General features: G+C 42.3%; 3 protein-coding genes and 2 non-coding genes across 5 annotated transcripts; 4 read left to right on the forward strand and 1 right to left on the reverse strand.

Annotated features, from left to right (window-relative positions):
* The first annotated feature begins 4,834 nt into the window (after positions 1-4,834).
* On the forward strand, positions 4,835-4,923 carry LOC115670112 (small nucleolar RNA R16). Its single transcript, XR_004004474.1, has one exon. It is a non-coding gene; the product is annotated as a small nucleolar RNA R16 (small nucleolar RNA).
* Positions 4,924-5,217: 294 nt separating this feature from the next.
* On the forward strand, positions 5,218-5,299 carry LOC115670111 (small nucleolar RNA R16). Its single transcript, XR_004004473.1, has one exon. It is a non-coding gene; the product is annotated as a small nucleolar RNA R16 (small nucleolar RNA).
* A 4,065-nt stretch (positions 5,300-9,364) lies between these two features.
* LOC115670048 (uncharacterized) lies at positions 9,365-11,931 on the forward strand. Its single transcript, XM_030591242.2, has 3 exons — positions 9,365-9,716; positions 9,817-10,041; positions 11,512-11,931. The coding sequence occupies exons 1-3, from the start codon at positions 9,462-9,464 to the stop codon at positions 11,587-11,589; spliced, it is 558 nt and encodes a 185-aa protein (XP_030447102.1). The 5' UTR covers positions 9,365-9,461; the 3' UTR covers positions 11,590-11,931.
* Positions 11,932-12,832: 901 nt separating this feature from the next.
* Positions 12,833-16,643, reverse strand: LOC115670046 (CRS2-associated factor 1, chloroplastic). Its single transcript, XM_030591239.2, has 5 exons — positions 15,496-16,643; positions 14,795-14,922; positions 14,210-14,435; positions 13,854-13,981; positions 12,833-13,750 (listed from the first exon to the last, which is right to left on the reverse strand). The coding sequence occupies exons 1-5, from the start codon at positions 16,343-16,345 to the stop codon at positions 12,929-12,931; spliced, it is 2,154 nt and encodes a 717-aa protein (XP_030447099.1). The 5' UTR covers positions 16,346-16,643; the 3' UTR covers positions 12,833-12,928.
* A 184-nt stretch (positions 16,644-16,827) lies between these two features.
* LOC115670047 (deoxyuridine 5'-triphosphate nucleotidohydrolase) lies at positions 16,828-17,815 on the forward strand. The gene is made up of 3 exons (XM_030591241.2): positions 16,828-17,195; positions 17,298-17,389; positions 17,493-17,815. The coding sequence occupies exons 1-3, from the start codon at positions 16,843-16,845 to the stop codon at positions 17,735-17,737; spliced, it is 690 nt and encodes a 229-aa protein (XP_030447101.1). The 5' UTR covers positions 16,828-16,842; the 3' UTR covers positions 17,738-17,815.
* Positions 17,816-18,698: the final 883 nt, after the last annotated feature.

Below are 18,698 nucleotides of genomic sequence, written 5' to 3' on the forward strand. Positions count from 1 at the left end.
CTCTCTAATTCAGAAATATTTCCTATTACTCCCTTTTGTTTTTTTTGTCTATGTAATAAAAGTTGGTACCCTCTACTAATTTTACCTGTACTGTCATTTTGTATCTCCGTAGATTGAGAAGATCTAATATCACTTAAATTATATTTAGTATAAAATTCATTATATAATTCTATTACTACGTTTTTAACCTCACGTACTATGGTTGTAACATTTGTCACATCATAATGTAAACATTGATAATACGCACGCAAAAAATCATTTAAGCCATCCAATTTGCAACGCGGATCAAAAACACAAGCAACTAAATAAATCATGGGAATTTCACTATAATAATGAAGCCATTTCATTTTCATTGCAACTATAGTAGGTTGTAATTCAACATCATTTTCATATTCATCAAAAGTTCCGACAATATTAGTACACTCTACTAAAAATAAATGTGTAGTAGGATAATAAACACCAGACAAAGTATAAGTTGCATCATTAAAAACCTTTAAAAGATCTAAAATTTTTTGGCAAATATGCCACTCTTGTGGGTATAAATTAATCTCAGGTATATTATTAGAAATGAATGCACATAATAAATCTTTATATGCTAAAGATTCACTAAGCAAGTGGAAAGTAGAATTCCAACGAGTTGGAACATCTCTTGGAAATCTTTTTGGCTTTTTGCCATTATCTCTACAAAATCTACCCCATTCTTTCATTTTTTTGGGATGTTTCCATAAAAATTGAATCGCCGTTTTTATTGGTTGAAGAAAAATATCAAGAGTTTTCAAACCATCTTGTACACATAAATTTAAAACATGACAAGCACATCTAATGTGAAAAAATTTTCCACCAAAAGCGGGTTTACAAATATTTTCTAACTCGGCAATTGAAGCGGTATTTCTCTGCGGCATTATCAAAACCAATTGAAAAAATTTTGTTAAGCAAATAATATTCTTCTAAAACTTGCCTAATTAGTCTATAAATATTATTTGCCGTATGATGATCATCGAAAACTCTAAATGCAATAACTCTTTTTTGAATAGTCCACTCGTCATCTATCCAATGACATGTTATGCCCATGTAAGAATGATTTTGCCAATGATCACTCCAAATATCACTACCTATATGCACGCATCCATTAAATTGCATAAAAAAGTTTTGTAAATCATTTTTTCCATTTTTGTAAAGATCTTTAATTACTCGTTTAGTTATATTTCTAGAAACACGTTTTGCTTGTGGAGCACATGCTTTTTGTACAAATTCATTAAAACCAAATCTTTCTCCAAAATTAAATGCTAAATGCTCAACGGAAATAAATTTGCCTAATTCTTCCTTATAAGTTTTTTCATTAAAACGAAATAAAGGGGAAGTGTTAGGATTGACGTACCCAGAAATTTGTTGTTGCCCGATATCGATTCCCGTTTCAGTTGGATGTTTGCTCATAAGATGTCGTTTAAATGTTCCATATCCTTGTCCACCTGTATATTTATATATTTTTCCACAATATTTACAAATTATATCATACCTTTTTTGACCGATATCAAACCTTTCCATTTTCGTGAAGTGATTCCAAATGTCGGATGTAAATTCCCGTTCCGCTTCCTTTGTTGTAGATATTTCAGCGGGGAGGATGAAAACTTTCTTGCGTCGGGACGCGCTCCACATCGTGAAAAATGTTGATTTCATCATCTTGAAAATCTGCATATTCACGAGGATCAAAAGAATGATGGGATTCCGTCGCGATATTCTTACCTTTGCCAGTTGGCACTCGACTTCCACTTGCCATTTTTCGAATGGATTGAGAGAATTGAGCGGATTAATTGGGAGAATTAAGAAAGAATTGCGTGGATTGAGAAAATTGAGAGAATTTCAGAGAATTTGAGAGAATTTCGAGTATTGAGAAAATTTGAGACTTGAGAGAAGAGAATTGGAGAGAATTTGAGAGAATTGTGTGTGTATTGTGAGAATTTGAGAGAATTTATAGGAAAAAAATAGAAGAAAATTTAGAATTAAAAAAAATAAAACATAACCGTTGCAAAATTGCAACGGTTATGTTTTTTTTTTTTTTTTTTATTATAAAAATGCCCGTTGGGGCGTAGCCGTTGCCCCAACGGGCTGCACGCCACGGCCGCAAGGTCTTTGCGGCGCGGCAGGCTTGCACGTGCACGAGGCCTGGCGCAAATAAATCTTTTTTTTTTTTTTTTTTGGTTGGGCCGTTGGCCCGTTCTCCTGCGGGCCTGCAGGCTGCTGCAGCGCTGCAGCATGGCCTGCACTGCAGGCTGTGCTGTAGCCTGCACCTGCAGCTTTTTTTTTTTTTTTTTTTTTTTTTTTTTTTCAGAACCGGCCCGGAACCGGCGGTTCCGGGCCGGTTCAATTTTTTTGGAACCGGAACCGGGACCGTATGCCACGGGCCGGTTCCGGTTCCGAACCGCGGGCCCGGTCAACGGGCCGGGCCCGGGTTTGACCGGGCCGGTTCCGGTCCGGTTCCGGGCCAAAACCGGCCCGTGGCCACCTCTACAGGTACTTGACCCTGATTGGCCCGGAGCTTAGGTTAGCAAGAGGGAAGTGTGTATAAGACTACGAAAAATTGGGGAAGAAACTCATCTAAACCATAGTATCTTTATTTATAAATGGAAGTAATACATGTCAGGCATTGGTCGATGATGAGTGGTGATCTTATCGCGACATGGCATGTGGTTATATGTCATGATCAATGGCAATGGTCCGCATATATGGGCCAACGGCCTTTGAGCTTTTGGCATAGCGATACTACCACTGACCCTTCCAATAAGATGAACTTCAAGTGGAAGCCTTGCCGTGATCACGCTCGTCGGAATGGATGACATGAAACATGTACCCAAAAGAATGTGTTTCTTATAAAAAAAAAGCCTGTCGACTATAAACAATAACCATCAAGTATTGGTAAGACACGTTGCGTGTGTTCATTAGATAGTCGGATTCGTCGTTGTCCCACTCGTCCCCTCACTCTTAGGCTCCGTTCGTTTGGCGGAAAATATTCTCCTTTTGGAAAATATTTTCCCGGAAGTCATTTTCCTGGAAAATGTTTTCCTGGAACATAATTTTCCGGTGTTCGGCGACCAATATGAAAAAGTTTCGGAAAATATTTTTCGCCGGCGACCGGTGCCGGCGGCGGGCGGGCGGCGGCGGCGGCCGGCGACCTTAGTGAAGAAGAAGAAGCTCCGGAAAATGATTTCCGCTTTTGAAGAAGCGGAAGTCATTTTCCGTAGATTTAGGCTATTTTGTGAGGGGGGAAGGAAAATATTTTCCCACGGAAAACGTTTTCCGCCTCCCGAATATCGGAAAACCCGGAAAATATTTTCTGGGAGAATATTTTCCGCTAAACGAACGGAGCGTTAGGCTCGCTAGGTTATGTCCCGAGGGGTCCCGGAGTAGATGGGGTCTCACGTTAACAATTATTTGTGGGTACTATAGTTAGGCGAGGTGCGAAACGCAAAGAACCCTTTTTTTTTAAAATAATGCAGTGTGATGATGGCGGGCTTCTTTTAGGCTAGTAGTTAATGATAAGATCCTACCATTTCTGTCATATTAAAGACAATTCAATATGCTCGAAACATGGTAAACCTAATAATTTGCAAATTGAAATGGATAGCTTATGTTTAAAAATGTTTTCCAACACAAAAACCACCGCATGAAATTAACTTGATTATTCTATATCGAAAATATTCGAAACGCTCTTTTCTTTAAGACGAATGACTATCGTAAAACAAAATGAAAGCGTATCCTTAATAAATAAAAAAAATCACGAATTCGTTAATAAAAATAACATATCTGATGATACATTTCGAAAGCATTAAAGTTTTCTGGTACGGGGAAACCTACCAGGTCCCAGACATAGTAAAGATTGACAGATCAAGAGCTCTTTCTTGATTTTATGGGTGGTGGCGCATGGCCGTTCTTAGTTGGCGGAGGCGATTTGTCCGGTTAATTCCGATAACGAACGAGACCTCAGCCTGCTAACTAACTATGATGTTGTCCCATTCTAATGTATACAGAGCGCGGGGCTCGCTTCGAGCCCTCGAACATTTTGGGTGGAGACCATTTTTTCCGACCCGACATGAAAAACGGTTCGGTCGGGCTCGGGTTTTGGGCCTTCCTCTTTACTCTTTTTCTGCTCAAACCGCAATGTTTCCTCTGTTCCCCCCAAAAGCTCAAACGCCGAAACGCAGAACCCCTTGGATTCGGAAAAACCCTAATGCCAGCCCCCCCCTCCTCTATAAATAAACCGATCTCTTCTTGCTCATTTCGACCTCTTCGCGTTCGGCGCCGCCCCGCCTCCGTTCCGTTCCTCCTCGCCACGCCCATCCTCTGCGTCTCTCTCCGATTACCTCCTTTCTCTCGCAACCCCAGCTCCCATCCCCACGTCAATCTCTCCATTATAGCTCTCGTCTCGTCCCGTCCCGTCCCGAACGCAGAGCCGCCTCCGTTGACCCGCCCCTCCGGCGGCGGTTTCCGGGCCCCCCCCCCCCCCCCCCGAAAGAATGGCGGAGGGGGCGATGAAACGGAGCTGCGCAGAGCGAGAGACGGTTTGGCTTACCAGCCCATCGCGTGCTTGCTTTCTCTCCTTTTCTCTGGGGGGGGAGGGGGGCTTTTGCCTTGGTGTCAAATGGACCGACCGACACTCTCTCGTTTTCCCCCTTTTACGGATTCGCTGGGTCCAATCTTGATTTCTGCTTCCTTCTTTTCCTTTTCAAATCGCTGTTTCAGCCGAGATTTGGTGCCGTGAGCTTCTTGGGTTTTCGAGATTCGCTTTCTTGTTTTTGGGTTTTTCGCCTCGCCCCGGTTTTGTGGGCTGTTCTCTCGTGGTGGCAAGTGATGATTTTTCTTGAATCTTATCCTACACACTGATGCACAGTGCTGACTATATTACTCTGCTTATTGTCTGATGCTGCCTCGTGACGAAACCTGAGATGCCGGCGTTCGCTCTTTCTTGCTGTCCCTCGTGCGTTCTCGTGCGATTAGTGTTGTTGTGGAGTGAAATTTTTATGTCGTGCCATGCTATCTTTCAGACCTGTATTGGGTCATCAATGTCGTGCTTTTTTTGTTCAGTTTGGGCAGAGGGAGCTGTTATACTCCTGGCTAATTTGATTCGAAAGCAGTGTAGTGGTGATGTGATGTAGGAGCAATGTGCTTCTGCATCCCTTCGTGTTCATGTACATTTTTCTCTTTTCTTGATTTTATTGAGGGGAAGGCAAATGATGGATAAAAAAGTTACATACACTCTGAAATTTCATGTGGTTCACTTTTCCGCTTATTGTCTGATGCCTATCCTTTCTCAATTTTGCTATTTGCTGCCTGTTTCACTAGCTTTGCTCGTGCCGGGTGGTAAAATTTATCCTTTCTTTAAGCTTTTTGATCTTTACCATCTGGTCCAAGTTTTCAGAGCAACCGAAAAACTAGTAGAGAAATTTACGACCGGAAATGAGATTTTTTTTTAATCAGGCAGATCTGTTTTCATTGTCTTATAATTTCAACTATTTCTTTAATAGAAATTTGCATACCAAGCCTTTGTCTTTTGGCCTTACCTAGGTTTTTGCACTCTGCTTATTGTTGTCAAATGGAAAAACACATGTAAATATGTGGACTTTCACGTAGTACCGAGGATGACAGAAAGCAGACGGGCGGACTGAAGTGATGCCGTGTTGATTGTCTGCAGCTTCCACTTGTGGAATATATCTGAGGTTTTGGATTATAGTTTCAAAGAATCCTTCCAGCATTTACTCATTTCTTTGTTGCCCGTTCCTGAGTCTAATTTTCATTTGGAGCTCCAGAATCTTATGATGTCGATGCATAAACAATTCCATGGAAGCTTTTTTCTGAAAAAATGACAGTGAATTTAATCAGACACGACAGAACGCGAGTGATTTTATTGTCTTTTCTTCTTGCAATGATGAAGTTGCTTTAATTATGTCTGGACATATGATTTTGTCCGTGATTTGATATGCATCTTTCTGAGCAGAAGAATGTTACTCCTTGAATGTTCCTCATCCTGCCTGCATGCGTGTGGAGTTACGCAGAAGTCCACTTGTTAATTCAGGTCTCTTACGATGAAGTTTGAGGTTTCTTGAAAGATGATTTCTGACAATTTGTGGCAGATGATGTGTCTTTTGGGTTGGAGAGACAGGATGCAAGAATGAATAATTCTTTTCTAGCTATTTGAGCTTAAGATCGGGGCTTTTGAGTATTGGGGTGAAGTGTGAGGGATATAGAAGGGAAGATACATCAGGAACGGCGTTGGGATATTCATGCTTGGAGTCTAGGGCGTGGGGCTTAATTTCAAAGTGATCGCTACAGGTGGGCTTAGCCACTTGTGCACAAACTAGTTGAGAGTCGACACCACTCTCCTGAAGATGGCCATGAAGTGATCTACGTGTCTTGCTTGATGAAATAGAAGGTTGTGGTAAGATTAGTTGGCCTGGGTTGCCACACTTGGTCGGGGGAGTACAAGTGACTATAGATTCGCAAGAATCTTTGATTAGCCAGGGGCATTGTAATGCCCCTTCGCATGAGGCCTCAGAAGCGGTGGTGATGGTGCGGAATGCAAGGAAAAGACATTAACAATCAACAATGAGCCTTGCGATAACGGAACATGCGTTTCTGTTGGGCGAATGTTGCAAACAGTTTTTATCAATAGCAGCGACAGAAGATGTGTTTTGACCTCTTGCTGGAGGCAAGATGCACTTGAGTTCACAACAGCGGTGTCAATGCCAAACGATGCGAGAAAGACTCCCAAATTAGATTGGGAGAGAAAAGAACAGATCAAGGCATAGAAAAGAAATGCAGAGCAAAGCTGCGGATGAAGGAGGAGTTTTTTTTTGTTTTTGGGAAGTGAGGGTTGCCGACAGAGAGTTTAGGGTTCTAGAAGAGTTTCAAATTTTGCATTATTATATAACTAGAGTATAGTTGGGTCATGCTATGCTTAGCTTAGCTTATGCCTTGTGGCCCCACCAACTCAGAGGAGCGATAAAGATGCAAGAAAAGAACACCGCCGGCCTAAGGAGGTGCGTTTACTTCATCGCACAAGAGACGAGACTAGATGAGACCGGCTTCGTGGGCTTTATTTCAATTTCAACTCAAAAGACCCAAAAAAATAGAAAATTAAATTAAATAAAATTGACACCCCGCACGAGATCAGTAGAGAAACTGACATTCAATGAAATTTAGGACAAATCGTGGGTCATGAGACCCGATTTTTTTTGTAACTTATGTTTGATCGATTGAGTTGTTATATATATTAGTTATATTCACTAATTGGATCATAAATAGTTTCCGAATAATAAAGCATGAAATAATAATAGTGATTCATAACTTATTTAGATCCAATTTGCTTTTATGACTTTCTATTCACTCTCGCGCTTACTCATTTCTTGCTCTCGCTTGGATATGAGTTTTATAAAACGAATTATATATGGAGATATTTTAGCCATATGGATTGGGTCGGCTCTAGTTGAGTAAGGGTCACTAGATATGTATTACATAAAAATGGGTTAGATGAATTAATTTGAATTGGACTATTCTCAACATGACTCAAACCCTACCTGACACAACCATTTAACGGATAGAGCATATTGCATTGGGTAGGCCGCTTTCTTCATCTACCAAGCTTATCGAAATCACTTGGTGTATCAATGTTTGTAAATCAATCTCACAGCCACTTTTGACAAGCTAGCGGAATCTCTATATCCAAAATCCCGCTTCAAATAGTAATTTATTTAGCACCCCTTAAGGATCAGGATCCGTGCCGTTTTGACCTTACGCTATTTAGCCTAAACTCACTCATGCTATCTCCTATATACACTACTTTATGTTCGTCTACAGCAATTTTTTTTTTTTGGCATATTTCGATCGAATTCTTTTCATAGAAAATGAATAGTAGATCGAATAGAAAGTTATGTAAAAAGAAGTACCTCAGTATCGTTCTTTTGCGGAACGGGTGCAAATACGTGAAATGCGAAGGTGGGGTGGGGGGGGATCGTCCTTCAAAAAGCCGCGTCGACCGTCGACCGTCTTCAGGAATCAGGTGGAGGAGCGCCGATTGGAACGGGACGGGACGCGTAAATGGGAAAACTCGCCGTTGGAACATAATAATCACGCTCAACACCCCACGTTTAACTATTTGATTAATCAATTAATTAAATTGAAAGTCTTATTAGACCCCCACGGTCACCGATACGCGACCAAAGTCCCGTTCCTCGACATCTCAATTGTCAAACCTCAGTCGACGTCAAACTCCAGCGTCGCCTTCCGAGCGGGACCCGCCGCCCTCCGCGTCCTTTCATGGTCAAAAATGGAAAATTATAGCGACTGTGATTTTATTTTGGTCGGAAATAGTAACTGTGATTAGAAAAATATGAATTTATTTTGAATTATTTTTTTTCCTTCAAGATGTGCTCTTTGTTCAATTTTGAAAAGCGTACTGGTACGAGTAACTTGTATTTTTAGCGGTTTTAACTGATACCAAGTATCCCGAGCTTATGTTAACAAGACCATTCTTACATAAAAAGGGTCAAACGTCCTTAGAAGTGCTTAATTGATTTGCTTAAGTAAGGAGATGTGCTGATGAATACCTTAAATGCACTTATTAGAAGTATTTAACAAGAAACGATATGATTTCAAAGTATCAACCATACATGACGAGAAAGCAAAGAAAAAAAGAACCGAAAACTATAATTTTTTTTAAGTGATTACTTAATGAGTAATTTATAGTTGATATTATTAACTCATGCTCTCGGGGCACTTATTAACTATACCTATGGTCATTTTAAATACGCCGATCATGAGACAGACATTCTCCAAGTCGGTAGCCAATGAAAGGAAGATGTCAAAAAAGTACTTCTAGAACGCTTTATCGAGTGTTCATAATACATGCTTTGGAAGCGTAGAATTATACATTTCAAGTAAATCGCTTCCTTAAAATTCGCACGTCTTCAATTTTTCAGAATATCGTAGAAACTATTATCTCTAATATTAATTAATCTAATATAAAGATCCTTATCATTACCAAGATCCTTTAACAAAATCCTTTTCACAACACTAGTCTTTTAGCTATCAACCCCACTGGGCAGTGGGCACTAACCTTAGCTTTTACCTCGAACTGGGAAGAACCATCATAGGTGTCGGAGCACCGCGTGAGATGTTACCATCTCCTTAATTTCTACGAAAGCCTACACCGCCTGATGATGATTTCTTGCAAAACCTCGCACGAACAAATCCAAAACTAACGAACTTTTGGCGAAGTTTCAAGATCGCTAAAGGAAAAAGCACACCATTGTCAAAATCTTGACCATCTCTCTGTCCAATAATTGACAGGGCCACCCACCCGACAAGTCTACCATCCTTAGCTTCAACAGTGTTCAGAATCTCTCTCTGTCTGTTTCTTGAGCTTCTTCTGGTTCACCAAGAACGACCCATCATCCTCCTCTGCTCCTGCAATGGCCACCGACGGACATCAGTTGCCCACGGCGGCCGCGGCCGCGGCCTCGACCGGGTCGAAGAGGGAGAGGGCCGGGGAGAGCAGGCTGTTTGGCAAGAGCACGTACAAGTTCTGGGTGTTGGCGGCCATCCTGCTGCTCGCGTTCTGGTCGATGCTCACCGGCTCCGTCACTCTCAAGTGGTCGGCCGGCAACCTCGCCAGGTTCTCCGCCGACTTGCTGGATTCGCCTTCCTACGAAGATCTCGACATCTTGGTACTCTCTCTCTCTCTCTCTAACCTTCCTTTTCTTGTTTTCTGGGGGTGTGGTGTTGTTGTGGAAGTTGATGTTTTTTATTCTCGTTTGGGTTCGATAGGAAGTGGAGGAGAGAGAGAAGGTAGTGAAGCACATGTGGGATGTGTACACGCAGAGCAAGAGCAGTAGATTGCCCAAGTTCTGGCGGGACGCCTTTCAGGCTGGTTATGAGTTCTTGACGAGTGATGCGCCGGGTGTTCGCGACGTCGCCGTTTCTGAGATCGCGAAGATGTCCCTTCGCTCCTTCACTTTCTCCCACCCTCTCGCTGGTCATTCTCATTCTGTGGTAATTCATCCTCGGCCTTTTTTATAATGCTTTCGTCGCCAGCATCATTTGCTTGGAGAACTTTTAGTGCTGAGAAATTGGGCATTTTTTGTGGAAATTCTGGGAGTTTGGTCGCTGACTTATCCTTTTAGAGATTGGATGGAAGTCATGAGTTTATGAGGTCTTTGTTTTTGTCATCGAGCCCTCTCTGGACAGATGAATTGAGGGCTTGCTTTGATTGATATGGATTTGTGATGACTTAAGCTTTAAGCTGTGAAACCGCTGTTTTCATGACGTGGCAAATAGTTTAGAAACTGAGATGTATTGATGCTTGAATTTGGATGATTTCTGTCCGAATTCAGCAATTATTTCTCTACCTTCAAAGAAATAATACTCGTGTCTCGTCCGTGTCAAATGGGAAATCTGAATCCTACCTAAGAAGTACACGGTCGATCTAATGATTTTCATTAGGTGCTCCAGGAGCATTGTTCTGGTGCTCCAGGAGCGTATAAGAAATACTAATTAAAACTTTTTTTTTCTGTAGGTAGGTCAAACTCATTGTAAGTTCAGTGGATTCATGTGTTTGCAGGCATTGTAATTGTTATACCCTTCATGTGCCAACTGTCTTATCCTTTTTCTTATTCCTACTACTAGTCCATTGTTCTTTGACATTCTGTTGAGTATGCAAATTTTACGTCGCAATCTGATCTGGTTGATGCGTACAGGTTACGCTGTTAAATGGGCTTTCTATTTTGGCTTATTCTTTGGCTTTTGTATTTTGTATCATCCCGAGTGTGTAATTATATAAAACAATAAATGGACTGGAAGATCTTGTTGTCCTTATTATCATCTGCTGGTGTTATAACTCCATATTTTTGTTAAACTTAAAGTTTTAATATGTAAGACTGCTAGCTATTTGTTTGTGAACTTAGAAGGAAGAGAACTTGATGCATGAGTTACCTGTGAAGCAAGATCTTCCGGCATCTGGACCTTGATAAAAGATCAAGCAAATTTTTGTTTTGGCGTGATGCTGGAAACTATGGCTCTGCTGCTGTTAGTATAAGATCAGTATATGTCCATAATATGCGGGCTACTAAATGGTCAATGTGATTTCCATGTCTTTTTGATTGCTTGTATCGTTTTTCTGATCAAGTACTTTTTCTTGGAGATGCTATGGTGGGAACGTAGTGATTACTAGGGAGATTTAGGGCCTTAAACTGAAGAATCTGATCTTGGCTGCACATCTTCTATTTTTTTCTCCTCTGGGTAGCAACAAATGCTTTCTTGTTACTCTTTCTTAGACAATGAGGTTAATTGTGGATTATAGTTATGACTATTTGTAAAGTTACTCGATTACTGTTGAAACGATGCCTCATTATTCTTAAAACGTGAAGGACAGTTCCAAGAAGATGCATGTTTCTGATGATTTTGCTTCTGAATCAATTCGATTCATAAACTGAGTGAACTGATTCTCCATCTTGTCTTGTGCAGAATAACCACAACCAAAGAGAGACTTCTGCGATAACGGCTAAAACTGGCAAGGGTGCTTATGTTGCAAGGATTCTATAACTAGAATCTCTCTTCTGCCTCATTGGAATGCCTGACTAGCTGCTTGTGGTTTTTACTGAAGATGGCAATATACCTGATCACACCCATAAAATCCATCGTTTGGAGGTAAATAATCCACGTGGAATACACTACTACTATATCGGAATCCCGTGTTCTTGTACTGTACTTCCATTCTTTCAGTCGGAAGGCAATTACGTCGAGCTTTGTATGAGCTTATGCTGAACTAGAAAGCCCATGAAGATATGGGTTTCAGTTTACATTACATGTATGTATGAGTGACTGTCTCCGGAGTTTCATCCGGAGATCAGATGCAATAGATACTTATGTTTAGTCCATGAGAATTTTGCGTGCATTGTTTTGTTTTGCCGTGAACGTTGAGTTGTCTTTCCCCCTCTGTTCTAAAAGCGACTTAAAGTTCCATGCAAAGATCAATGGAGTCATGAAAATTGGTTATTTATACTGAGTACAGACTGGAACGCTTCAATCCACATATGCTCCTCGTAAAGCTAATCTTTTGACTAGAAAAGAGGAAATATTAAGAATCGGGATTGGTACCGATGCTCATGAGTCGCCCCTTTTGCTTCGTGCATTGCCATCACCGCTGGCAAAGCAACACGCAATCTCTTCCTTTTAAGCCACCCTCCATACTCCTTGATGATTGTAAACCTAAGAGACAATGGCACAAATGGTTCATGAGTTTTGACTCAATGTGCAATGTGGTCTATGACTTTAAATTTGTTCAATATTATTTATGAACTTTAACTCAATGTGCAATGCATTCTTTGTATTTTTTATTTGTTCAATATAGTTCCTAAGCTTTTGGTATATGTTCAATCTAGTCCCTGAATTATATAAAAATGTTCAATAATATCTCTGAACTTGAATCAATGTAAGAATAACATCGAAAATTTTCATACAGTCCAAAAACTAAATTAAATAGGTACTAGAAATTCAAGAATCACATTAAACAAATTGAAAGTTTAGGGATGATATTGCACTTTGGGCTAAAGTTGAGGTATCATATTAAACAAATTAAAGTTCAGAAATCACATTATATATTGGATCGAAACTTAGGGACCATTTGTGTCATTTACCCTAAACCTAATTAGGCAAAAGTGTTGACGTCTCATTTGATTAACTATTCCCTGGGAAAGAGAAGTAGGTTTTATTTCAATCCGCATAGCAAAAATGAAAACAGAAAGATCAAAGTAACAAATTGCTCTCGAGGAAAGAGAAAATGGCGTGAAGAATTGAAAATGATTGACATTAATCATACTGACAAAATTTTGTAAAGAAGCTGATACATGCATCCCCATGAAATGCCAACAAGCATCAAAACTCATGCCAACAACTTAGCAAGTTCATCAACCCTCAAGCTTCCATGGGGTAACACATTCAAGGGGTGTTCATCCAAATCTTTTTTCCTTAGAATTTTTGGATTTTTCTGCTTGTTTCCCCTCTCTGTAAATGTAGAAGAGGGTACGCTTTGGGTATCAACATTTCCATCTTCGACCTTCACAATCTTCTTGGACACAGCTCTCTTAGGTCGGTGCCTAAAAATTGGGCCAGGTGGAGCAATCTTTGCAAAAGCAACCGCCCTTTGGTAAGCAATGTCAGCATCAAATGAGTTAGTATCCAAGATAAGTGCACTGCCGTTCTCGACAGCCTGCCTTAACAGTAAAAGCACTTGTCCCGTGCAAGGTGACATTGACCTAGTTGGTTGAACTTGATCAGGCAAAGCTTCCGAAACATTGTGCACTTTCTCTGTTTCCACCATAGTCTCAGATTCTTCCGCAACAACATCAGGCATAGCAGCAGCTGCATTGATGCTCTTTGCATCTTCTGATTCATCTGCTTCGCTGCTTTCGCTGCCTACAGTGATTTTATTTCCATCAACCTCCCTCAAAATTGAATCTACATCAGTAACTCCATATACCTCGTTTTCTTGAACAAAAGGAGGACTGGCTTTCCCAAGAACTTCCTGTTTTTCATCTTGTTCTGAGATTACAGGAAGAGGAGATTCTTCACATGCACGATCAGCACTAGATGCATTATCCTTGGAAGAACCTTCAGGAGTTGGAAAGGAAGACTTCCACTCTCTTCCTCTCCACATAAGTATGTGCTCATATTCAAATGAGATTAGCACACACGGGACTAGATCCTGGAAGTGAGGAACATTGAACAAACATTGAACAACACATCTTAAACATCAACACAATTATACATAAGTATACAGAATATATCCCACTAGAGATAACACAGACCTTGAGTTTCGCACCAATTTTCCTATAATCACTGCCATTCATCCCTTGGCAATTTATTCTGACCAATTCGCACTCTTCAAATGCCTCTCTAACATTTTGCACCAGGTCACAGTAGACACCATTTTTACCTGTAAAACATATGTATCAACTTAATAGTTAGTCCGCTGGTGCATAAAATGATACTATTCAGTCTTTTTTAGCGAGCGTCAACAGCCCAATGGTTTCCAAAGGTAATTCTTCTCCACCAATCCCAACAAGGTTCAATTAAAGTCTTGGCCTAGCCCTTGTATTGCAAATAGAGACCTTTTTCTTTGACCTATCAGAAGCACAGCTATAATATATATATATATATATACCAAGTTTGCATATGGGTATCAGCATCCGTCCCTTCCTGCGCATCTCTGTAGCTTCTTCCAGTGTTAGACCTTCTGGAACCCTCTTAATTAACCTTGGATACACAGGAGTAACAGGTTTCCACAACATCAGTGGAAAGCGAGGACGAGTTTTGTAGTTATAGTTTCTGCCCCTGAAAAGGTATAGTACCCCTCCTTTACTGTAAATGATCTTCCCTCCAGTTCGCTCCTGTCCATTCATGAAATTGAGGAAAAAATATGTCAGAGTGCACATCAGACAAGTGCACTAAGAACCTCATGTCATACAATTCCGACCCGTGTCGTCAGTGAGACATATGGGTGGTCGTCAGTGAGATGTATTGCCCTATGATAAAGATAGCAAAGAATGAGAAGAGCAAATAGAATGACTCCCAAAATTAATACATATCTGATCACCAAAAACTTTTTAATGAAAGAAAAAACTTCAGCTATCGCAGTGACTAACAGCTTTGCATAAAACATTTACAAACAAACTCCAAAAGCAAAAGCATGCAAGAAAACACATGAGCGAGGACTGAGATGACAGGTGATAGTGAGAGAAGAAGCAACCTCCAGCTGTTGTTTCACATTGTCCATGTCTACTGTACAAACTCCTTTGCATTTTATCTTGCACACTCGGCGCCGCTTCCAGTGAGCATGAATGTTATCCAGCATATTGTGAGTCAAACCATCCCTACCTAGACACATGTCAAAAAGCAAACGCATCCGTATATAACTACACCTTCAAAGAAAACAGAACATCTAACAAGGTTTGTCACAAACAAAATTCTCGAGTGTCCCACTTGCAGTTGCCTTTTCTAATCCACAAACTCTAAAGTTCAAAACACCAGGTTCTGATCTATTTGAGCACCATATGCATAAGACCATTTAGCATTCACAAGGTCCCACTTCGAAGGAGAGAAGCACAGAAAATTTCTCTTCCTTAATGCTCCGATTCACCAGAGGCTTTTAAAGGGATAAGGTAACTTGGGAAAAACCGAAAGAAGAACCATGATCTTAAATATACTGATGATCACAACCCAAACCACTACATAAAGTTTGCAAGAAAGGAAGAGGCAATATGCAAGCACCGTCAGGCACTGCCTACAAGCCCGTTATAAGACTGAAAGTCCGGCAAATATGCGCTACTGCCAGAAGCACAAGCGAGACCGCCATTAAATATAACAGTTGAACCAACCAATATCTTCAACAAGAATGAAAAATGCACCACACAAGCAAGACCAAAGAGCAAATCACATAGCAAAGCGTACCTATATTCAGTTGCCTCTGAGACTTTATACACCCATTAACCAAATCCCTCACCTCTTCCTCCGTCAATGGCTCCCCCAATATCTCCTCCCTCGTCTTCACATACCTGGGCCCCCTGCCCGGCAAGAACGGGCCAGGCGACTGAACCGGCTTCACCCCTTTCTTTCCAGGCGGCGGCAACCGAAAAGAATCGAATTCCTTCAGCTTCTTCTTGCTCGGCGGCAGCGGGGCGCGCCCCGTCCACGGCCTCGACATGGTAGTGGGCCCGAAAGGGGCATAAGGTGCTTCTCGTAGCTTCAATGGCTTCACCTTCGGCGTCTCCGTGTAACTGTACTTAAACTCAAACGGAGCCCCGTCTATAACATAAGACAACCCATCCTCACTCAACACAACGTCAGCCTTCCTATCAACTGGGTCTTCACGAGCGTCAACTTTCTTCTCTTGGGTTCTTCGGGTCTGTGAAATCCGCCTAAAAGCCGGGTGTTGATCCTTGGAGTACTTAGATTTCTTACCCGGAATCGAAGGGCTCGATGGAGAAGACGGCGTGCCTCTGGAGTGGAAGGTGTCCGGCGAGTTGGGAACGGTAGCGGCAGCGTCGCCGCCAGCGGCCGCATCGTCAACATGGGCAATCCTGGTGGCGGAGTTGAAGCGGCGCTCGCGGCGGATGTCGTCCTCGATCTCCTGCTGGGCCCTGCGCCGATCGTTGAACCGCTCGGCGTTGGCGTTGTTCCACCGGGAGAAGCGGACCTCCGTCGGCGGCCGGTGCGAGGCCGCGTTCGAATTGGGAGCGGAGCCGGGGTTCAGCGACGGCGGCGCGAAGATGGGGAACGGAAGAGCGAACTTCAGCGCCATTTTCCTCGGGGGGGGCGAAAGCTCAAGTGAACGGGAGCAGAGGCCCCTCGATATCGATTACGCCCGAACAGGATGGCGCATCGTGACTTCGTACGCGAATTGCAGCAACAATTCAGCTGGGCACCTCAGTAGGAGTTGCAGAGAACCATGGTGCAGAGACGTGAGGTAGTCTCTGCGAAGAGGAGGAAGAAGAAGAAGATGGGTCGCTTGAAAGTTCAGAGCCTGTGGCTTCAGTAGCCATTAGAGAAACGTGTGGTGGGCTTAGCGTTCGAGCTTTCTCACGTTTCTCTTTCCAACATATCTTTTAGGCCCAACACTATTCTCGCAGTCTTCTTCTTCTTCCTCGGTCCTTTTGCCTCCTTGCCAGGCTCTGAGCTTGGAGATGTTTTGGGCTTGAATAGTTTTCGCTCCCCCCAACCCAACCAACCCCTCTTCCCCACGACGATGTGTGATGGCAGTCAAAACGGGGGGCTCTCCGTGAAGGTCGCGTTCGCGCAATGCTCAGCACGAAACTTTGCGCGGGAGGTTTCGCGCCATCTTTCGGAGAGGTTCGTCCCCTCCATTTAAGCCGAGCGTTCGTCCCTACCTCTTCTTCAGCAGCGTCGTTCCTGAGCTCTTCACTGCCCAACTGCTTTCACACCCATCACCGTATTCTTCAGCGACTGAAAATGGTGGAGAACGTGACAGAGATCGAAGGGCCGTGCCCCAAGATCCCGAAGATCCACGAGAATGGGGCCGTGGGAGCAGCCGCCAAGGAGCCGGTCTCTCTGCTCAGGGTGAAGAAGCTCTCCGAGAAGGCCGTCTTGCCATCGAGAGCGTCCCCTCTCTCCGCGGGCTACGATCTTTCGAGGTAAAAAACGGGGTCCTTTCCTTAGAGCTTCGAGTTCGTCCTTGATGAGAAATCTCGATGGTTTCTGAATGTGGGTTTCTTCGTTTGTGGATGGAAAAACAGCGCGGCTGAGACGACAGTGCCGGCGAGAGGAAAAGCGCTCGTCCCTACCGATCTGAGCATCGCGATACCGGAAGGGACATATGCTAGAATAGGTAACGTGCACTAACTTCTTTCCTCGAAACACGCTCTCCATACCTTGTATTGGGTTGTCGACGAGGGCTGAACCGAATCGCTTGCGCATTTTTTCGCCTTCAGCGCCGAGATCGGGTTTGACATGGAAGCATTCGATCGACGTTGGTGCGGGGGTGATCGATGCGGACTACAGAGGTCCGGTTGGGGTGATCCTGTTCAACCACGCCGACGTCGACTTCGAAGTGAAGGTGGGCGACAGGATCGCGCAGCTGATCATCGAGAAGATCATGACCCCCGACCTCATCGAGGTCGAGGACTTGGACTCAACTTTGAGGGGCGAGGGCGGGTTCGGGTCGACGGGGGTGTGAAGCCTTGTGCTTGGTTTCGGCTGTTTACATTGTTCTCTATTTGTTTGTCGTCAATGGGTTTTAGGACGTGTCTTGTCTAGGATGCACGCAGGTCTGGTAGGAAGATTTTATCTTTGGTTGAGGAATTTCGTCGAACAGTAGGTGCGTAAATATCTGCCAATGGCTATGTGCTCAGCTACGCTTTTGAAGTTACTCTCCTTGTGCTTCAACATATGACTGGACAACTGTGGTGGGAGTGAATGCTGTGTACCTTTTCATCATTGTGCTTGCACGTTGATTTGGTTCGTGCGTATTACTTTTTTAGGTGTGTTTGTTTAATTGAAAATGTAACGATTTTGAAAAATGTTTTTCGGAAAATTACTTTTTAGGAAAAAGTTAATTTTCCTTTATTTGGTGATACGTAATCGAAAACATTTTATGATATTTTGAGTTTCATTTGGAAAATGATTTCGATCCCATGATTTTATTTCAGAAAAAAAAATTAATTTTTAAAATTAAAAAAAAAAGGAAAAAGAAAAAAAAAGAATAAAATATTTAAAAAGACAAGGAAAGCAATTTCAAAAAGCATTTTTACCTTTTTAGATTAGAGAATTCATTTTCCTAATTTTATACATAAATATTTTCCTTGATCGGAAAGTGTTTTCCATTGACTTATTATTTTCGGCGAACTAAACGGGTTAAAGTCCAAAAAACGAATTCTCAAAAAACACTTTCTTCGAAACAAACACATCCTTAATGTGGATTGCGAAGTCGGAAATTGGGGTTTCTTTTGTTGGGCTACCGGCAATTGCTGGTGCCAGGATCCAGTTTAGAAAGTACCATCCCAATGTGCATTTTCCTCTTGTAAATAACGAGGCCTCTCTGTGTAGTAATTATCCATATCTGACACGACCGATGCACGGTAATGGTACATGCACATGCCATTCCTTGAACTTGACAGCAAGTCACAGACCACAAGACT

This window comes from Syzygium oleosum, unplaced genomic scaffold (genome assembly GCF_021117445.2).
Source record: "Syzygium oleosum isolate NSW1041296 unplaced genomic scaffold, Sole_v2.1 Sole_v2.22, whole genome shotgun sequence".
Taxonomy (NCBI): domain Eukaryota; kingdom Viridiplantae; phylum Streptophyta; class Magnoliopsida; order Myrtales; family Myrtaceae; genus Syzygium; species Syzygium oleosum.